At 37.9% G+C, this 7,382-nt stretch overlaps 1 protein-coding gene across 1 annotated transcript; it reads left to right on the top strand.

Moving 5' to 3' along the window:
• The first annotated feature begins 689 nt into the window (after positions 1 to 689).
• Positions 690 to 1,258, top strand: LOC138352681 (uncharacterized). Its single transcript, XM_069305257.1, has 2 exons — positions 690 to 701; positions 878 to 1,258. Exons 1-2 carry the CDS (start codon positions 690 to 692, stop codon positions 1,256 to 1,258), a joined length of 393 nt encoding a protein of 130 aa, XP_069161358.1.
• Positions 1,259 to 7,382: the final 6,124 nt, after the last annotated feature.

Below are 7,382 nucleotides of genomic sequence, written 5' to 3'. Positions count from 1 at the left end.
ATTAGTAATTTTTTTTGTTATTTAATTCAAATTAATTAAAAAAATATTTACAATTAAATTTTAATTACTTGAAAAGTAATTCAAAGAAACAGTAAAACCTGGAATTAATAAAAAAAATATTTTAATGCAGTCAGTAAATTTTATGAAAGTGTATTACCAAATTCGCAATAATACTTACATTTGCCTAACACTATATTACTTGAAAAGTCTAGCACATGTTGGAATAAAGTTAGGTTTAAGACTTTTAAACCGAGGGAAGTACTAAAGCTACAACATGAGATTACTTGCCAACCACTAATCATATTTCAGTATGGAAATATTTACCAAGGTAAACTATCCCTGTATATACCAAGTATGCAGTACTTGCTAAGATTAACAAGGAATCGTAAACAGTGCATTGTCTTAACGAAAAGTAAAACATATTAAATATTTAATATTTAACATTTAACTAGGGTTTTATATTTGTTAACCTAAAGGAAAATCTTATAGTATAATATGTAATTGATTATATATGGAAAAAAATAATGAAATAAAGAAATAAGAAACATATTAATTACAGCTTTCTCAGTGGAACGTCACTATAACATTGAGATACGATTCAAGGACTCAAGACTCCGGTATAAAAGCCCGGCATCACTGCTGCAAGACACACTCGCTCAGCTGTGGCCACAGCTAACCAACTTTCAGCCATGAAGCTCTTGGTAAGTTGCACTAACAATCGGACTCTCTGATATTGGTTAATATTTAATGTAATGTATTACATAAAATATCAAGGAAAGTAGTAGTCTCTTCGAAGAATATTTCATTTACGAGAATGAAAATATAGTACTTTACTGCTAAATATTATATGACTGTACGTGTGTTTTTTCATATTTAGGTGCTTGTAATCCTGGCGGCTGCCGCTTGCGCTTCTGAGATTGAGAAGCGAGATGCAGAGCCCAGTTACGTGACGAGCAATTACGGTAGTGCTTACCCAGCATACAGTCACCGTTACCACAATGGAAAGAGGTCTGCCGAGCCAGAGCCTGAACCATCATACCCAATTTATTCCTCCGGCTTTCGACATGGTTATGATCGTCATTACTACAAGAGGTCTGCCGAACCAGAGCCTGAACCATCGTATCCTCTCTACTACGCTCCCCGTCATGGTTATCGCCGCCATTTCTACAAGAGGTCTGCAGATCCTGAACCATCCTACTCAGTCTTCTCTAATTATGGTTACCGGCCACTAAACCATTATAGTCACCACTACTACTAGATTTCTGCTGACCTAAATGACACCATCTCTACTTACATTTAGGTCTATGGGAAATCAAACTATATGGTAAACCATCTCAACAATAATTTTCAGACTACGAGGCCTACACGACAAACAATTGCAAAGATCACACTCATCGCCAGGATTACTATCATTATGACATCAATGAGCTGAAATATGCATTAAATTATTCAACAAGTTTAATGTTATTTTGTTGAGTGTTCTGTTGTACAGCAAAGAAATAAATCTATATAATAATTGTTAAGTTTATTATTAATTATCATTTGCATCATTAATATCATTGTGGTATCATAACGTTGAAAACGATTCAATGTGTTTCCGGTTGCTTGACATGGTTAAGATGTTTAATGTTGATATGGTTAATATATCTGGAAGAATATATTAACTTCCGTCAATAATATTGATGAAAAAAGATGTATGTAATTAATTAATTTTATAGAGAAAATATTTGTATATATTGCGATTTGGTACTGAACCTATGAAACGATTTCCGTAGAAATTGTATGCTTGCTTTAGGAGGCATGCGATGTATAGACGTATATTTTAAGAACACACTACATGTCTAATAACATTTTGACAAAAACTAAATTCTACATAACAGTTTCCTATCAAATGCAATACAGTAAGTTCAGATTGAGATGTCAGCATTTAAATATTTTTAATATTTAAATGTATTTATATTTAAATAAAATTAAATATTTATATTTAAATAAAATAAAAAATATATATTTTTTTTATGTATACTCTATACAGACGTTAGCTGGATGGAATAGAGTTGGATGGGAAGGGGCCACGACTCGCCGAGCCAAAGCATCCATTTTATAAATATTGTCGGTTCTTTCCTCTGATGCAAATAAGGGTAATATATGATAATTTTACTAAAGCTCGCATTAATGCAAGGTTAAAGTGATATTAGTTTATCAGTAGTGTATTCTGAGTGTTGATGAAATATATTTACTGACAATTTTAGACGAAAAATTTATATCAGCCGACGAGGGCTAGTTCACTGTACTCACCTATTTGTGTTTGCGGGGGTTACGCTCTGGCTCTTTGGTACCGCCTTTCAACTGTCACTCAACTGGTGTACTGATTTCTGAGCCTACTGGGCTCTTTCATATCTACATTTGAAACTTTGTATGGAGTCAACCTCCACCACATCACTGCCTAATGCATTCCATCTGTTAACTACCCTGACACTGAAAATGTTGTTTCTAATGTCCCTGTGGCTGGCTCATTTGGGTACTCAGTTTCCACCTGTGTCCCCTTGTTCGTGTACCACCCGTGTTAAACAGTTTATCTTTATCTACCCGAATGGAGCCAGTTGGCCGAGCGGACAGCACGCTTTACACGTGATCCTGTGGCCCCGGGTTCGATCCCGGTTTTCAGCGAGAAACGATGGGCAGAGTTTCTTTCATCCTATGCCCCTGTTACATAGCAGTAAATAGGTACCTGGGAGTTAGTCAGCTGTCACGGGCTGCTTCCTGGGGGTTGCAGCCTGGTTGAGGACCAGGCCGCGGGGACACTAAAGCCCCGAAATCAACTCAAGATAACCCTGTCAATTTCTTTGAGAATTTTGTATGAAGTGATCTTGTCTCCCCTTACTCTTCTGTCTTCCAGTGTCGTGAGGTTCATTTCACGCAGCTTTTCCTCGTAACTTATGTCTCTTAGTTCTGGGACTAGCCTAGTGGCATATCTCAGAACTTTTTCCAGCTTCGTCTTCTGCTTGACAAGGTACAGACTCCATGCTGGGGCCGCATACTCCAGGATTGGTCATACATATAGGGTATAGAGAGTTCTGAATGATTCCTTACACAGGTTTCTGAAGGCAGTTCTGATGTTAAATAGTCTCGCATACGTCGCAGATGTTATTCTCTTGATGTGGGCTTCAGGAGACTAGGTTTGGTGTAACATCAACTTCTAGATCTTTCTCTTTGTCAGTTTCATGAATGACTTTATCTCTCATTCAGTATCCTGTGTCTGACCTCCTGTTTCCACTGTATAGTTTGATGACCTTGCATTTACTCGAGGTGGAACTTTAGTAGACATTTGTTACAGCATTCATTCAATCTGTCTAGGTCATCTTGGAGCCTCATATTATCTTCCGCCGTCTTTTTCCTCTTCAAAATTTTTGCATCATCAGCAAACAATGAAAGGAATAAATCTTTTCCCTCTTGAAGTTCATTTACATATATCAGGAACAGTGCCTAGCGCCACTCATGCTGTGAGTAAACATGCTGCCACAATGACAACAAAAAGGAGGTATGATCCGGGACTATGCCTCGGGACACTAAGCCCCGAAATCAACTCAAGATAACCTCAAGATGCAGTATATATCGTATAAATTAAAGAGAGGAAAAATGTGGATAATAGAATAAAAGAACATAATATGTATTGAATAATAAATAACTGTTCATAAGAGTGTTAAAGGGAGTTTTATAACACATTAAGTATAGTTACTTAGAATTTGTCAGGATACGCATGAGAATAACAATAAAAACTATGTTTCAAGAATTGTAGGAAATTCAGGAGTTTGTATCAAGTGTGCCCATCACGCCTCAACACGGAAGATTTCACTGACGCCTTTGAGATAAATTTAGCTCTGATGGCTTCGTGCCGCGGCTAATTTGTCAAACAGAATGTTTAATATTATTGTGCTTATTTGAGATGGTCTGTAGAGACTTGCCGGAGAGGTTAGGGGTGTGGTAAGCAAATGTTTCTGGAAGGATGGATGGATGGGTGTTTATAATGTTTAGGATGGATGTGGTGAGATGAGCAAGTCCACAAGGGCCGTGACGATGGTTCGAGCCTACGTCCGAGAGAATCCCAGACGCTGCCTTAATCGACTGAGGCAGTCGATTAAGGCAAGGAAGCGTCTGGAATCCTCTCAGACGAAGGTTAGAACCCTCGTCACGGCCTTTTTGGATTTGTTCATTTGATGCATCATGCTATTGTGATTTCTGTGTGCGGTGGGGTGAGATTACGAGTGACACGAAAGTGGTGTTGGAATATTGAGGATAATGTTAGGTAATGTAAAGGGTGTGTTAATGTGAGAGAGTGGTGAGAAATTGACGAAATGTGTAGGATGAGTGAGACATTGGGTAGCCATAATATTGGTGGGGCGAAATAGCCTATGCAATAGGTTTAGTATTCACCTAGTTGTGCTTGCGGGGGTTGAGCTCTGCTCTTTCGGCCAGCATTTCAACTGTCAATCAATCAACTGTTACTAACTACTAGGATTTTTCACACACACACACTCACACCCAGGAAACAGCCCGGAACAGCTATCTAACTTCCAGTTACCTATTTACTGCCAGGTAACAGGGCCACCAGGGTGAAAAAAAATTTCCCCATTTCTTTCTGCCTGGTCCGGGAATCGAACCATGGCTACAGAATTACGAGTCCTGCACGCTGTCCGCTCAGCTACCAGACCCGGGTGAGTGTGTACTGTAGTGTGGGTGAAGTTATCTGTGGGACTGGTGTAATAAAGTGTCGATAAGGTGACTTCTGGGATAGATGTAATGTAGAGGGTGAGGTCAAGTAGTGATGTGGAAAAATCAAATTAGTTATGAGTGGGCAAAAGCTGGCATTGATATGGTGAGGGGGCAAATTGTGGGTTCTTGACCTTAACGCGTGGCATACTATGCAGAAGAATGTAATTTTGTTTTCGAAATTACATTGTAGCAATATTTTATATCAGCATATATCTACAACATAAATTGACAGAGGTGATTTCACGGATGAAGATATGTCTTAAGTACTAATATTGGGGAAATGGGTTGTACAAGATATAGCGTGAGTTTGAAGCACAAGGTAGGAAACAATGAGGATAAAACTAGGTACTTTTTGGTTTTACTTTTGAATAATGCTTCATAGGCCTAAATATAGGTATAGATGGTTGGACAATATTCATTAGGGATTGAGTTCCAAAGACTGGGTTCTTTTATTTGCTTGGAATGTTTGCACAGATTTAGTTTGACTATTGGGATATGCAAGAGATATTTATTTCTGGTAAGGTGTTCAGGGGGTTCTGTTACACCTATCAAGTAAAAAGTTTAACATCATGATTAACAGTTAGGAGAAAGGATTTGTACGTGTAAACAGCACATGAGAATGTGTGGAGCGAATGTATGTTTAACATGTTAAGGGACTTGAACAGAGGGGCTGTGTGTGTTGTCTTCAGACAACAGACATGAGCTTGTTATAGTTCTGATAACAATTTTTAGCAGAGCGATGATGGGCTTTAGGTAATTTACAGTGGTTGAACACCATGCACAGATACCGTATGTAAGATAAGAAATGATTAGGGCATAGTATAATGAGAGGAGAGTAGTGTTAAGACATCTTAACCATGTCAACCAACTAGTAACATAACTGATTCGCTTTCAGCGTCATGTTCCCAAATGGATATTATTGATACAAATTGTAATTAATAATAGTACAAATGGTAATTAATAATAGATTTAAAGTCATTATATATAAATATTTCTTTACTGTACAACATGACACTCATCAAAGCAACATTGATCATGCTGCAACCATTAAAAATGTAGTTCAGGTCATTGATGTCATGATGATGGTGCGATCTTTGCAATTGTTTGTCATGTAGGCCTCATAGTGTGAAAATTATTGTTGAAAGGGTTTGGTTTCCCATAGGCCTAAATGTAGGTATAGATGGTGTCATTTGGATCAGCAGAAGTCTAGTAAAGGTGGTTGCTATAAGTGTTTAGTGGCCGGTAACCGTAATTAGAGAAGACTGAGTAGGATGGTTCAGGATCTGCAGACCTCTTGTAGAAATGGCGGCCATAACCATGTCTTTGGCCGTAGGAATAAACTGGGTATGATGGTTCTGGCTCGGCAGACCTCTTTCCATTGTGGAAACAGTGAAAGTATGCATGGAAAGCACTACCGTAATTGCTCGTCACGTAACTGGGCTCCGCATCTCGCTTCGCAATCTCAGAAGCGCAAGTGGCAGCCACCAGAATCACAAACCCCCTATATATGAAAAATCACAAGAACAGTTATATAATATTTAGCAGAAAAGAACTGTATTTATATTCTTGTATATGAAATTTGCTGTTGTGTCAAAAATTGTGAAATTATATGCTCTTGTGTCAGAATTTGTAAAACTATATGCTATTGTGTCAAAAAAGTGTCATAGAAAGATTATATCTGAAACGTGTGGTTGTATATACACACTTGAAAATGTGTATTATTCGTTGAAAAAAACAAAAACAAAAAAAAATCTCCTTTCTATTTAGCCTGCAGTACTGAGACTTGGAACAATTGCAGCTCTTTTCATATACAACTAGTCGAAAATTATTGGTTGTTATTTCACAACTTTTAATAAACTAATCTAATGCCTCCTTAAAACATATATCTTCACCCGTGTAATCACCTCTGTCATTTTATATTATAATTATATGATGATATAAAACATTTCTACAACGTAATTTTCGAAAAAATTGCACCCGTCTGAATAGTATGCCGCTCGTTTAGGTCGAGAACCCACAATTTATCCCTCACCTAAACAATGCCAGCTCTAGCCCTCTTATAACTAATTTGATCTCTCCCCATCACTACTTGACCTCACCCCCTACACTACACCTATCCCAGAAGTCACCTTGTCTATACTTTATAACACCAGTTCCACAGATAACTTCACCCACACTACACTACACCCATTGCATAGGCTATTTCACCCCACCAATAATATAGCTACCTTATATCTCACGCATCCCACACATTTTATCACTTTTTCATCAATCTCTCACATTACCACACCTCACACATTACCTAATATTATCCACACTATACCAACATCACATTTGTCTCACTCATAATCTCACGTCAACACATCCATCCTAAACATTAACACACCCATCCATCCATCCTTCCATAAACATTTGCTCACCACACCCCAATCTCTCCGGCAAGGCTCTACAGATTATCTCAAATAAGCACAATAAAATTAACCATTCTGTTTGACAAATTAGCTGTGGTTAGAAGGCATGTGAGCTAAATTTATCTCAAAGGCGTCAGTAAAATCTTCCGTGTCGAGGAGTGAAGGTGAGGCAGACTTGAGACAAACTCCTCTATTTCCTTC

Source organism: Procambarus clarkii, chromosome 54, assembly GCF_040958095.1.
Source record: "Procambarus clarkii isolate CNS0578487 chromosome 54, FALCON_Pclarkii_2.0, whole genome shotgun sequence".
Taxonomy (NCBI): Eukaryota; Metazoa; Arthropoda; class Malacostraca; order Decapoda; family Cambaridae; genus Procambarus; species Procambarus clarkii.
Note: the sequence above shows the minus strand (reverse complement) of the source record. Positions and strands in the feature narration are given on the sequence as shown.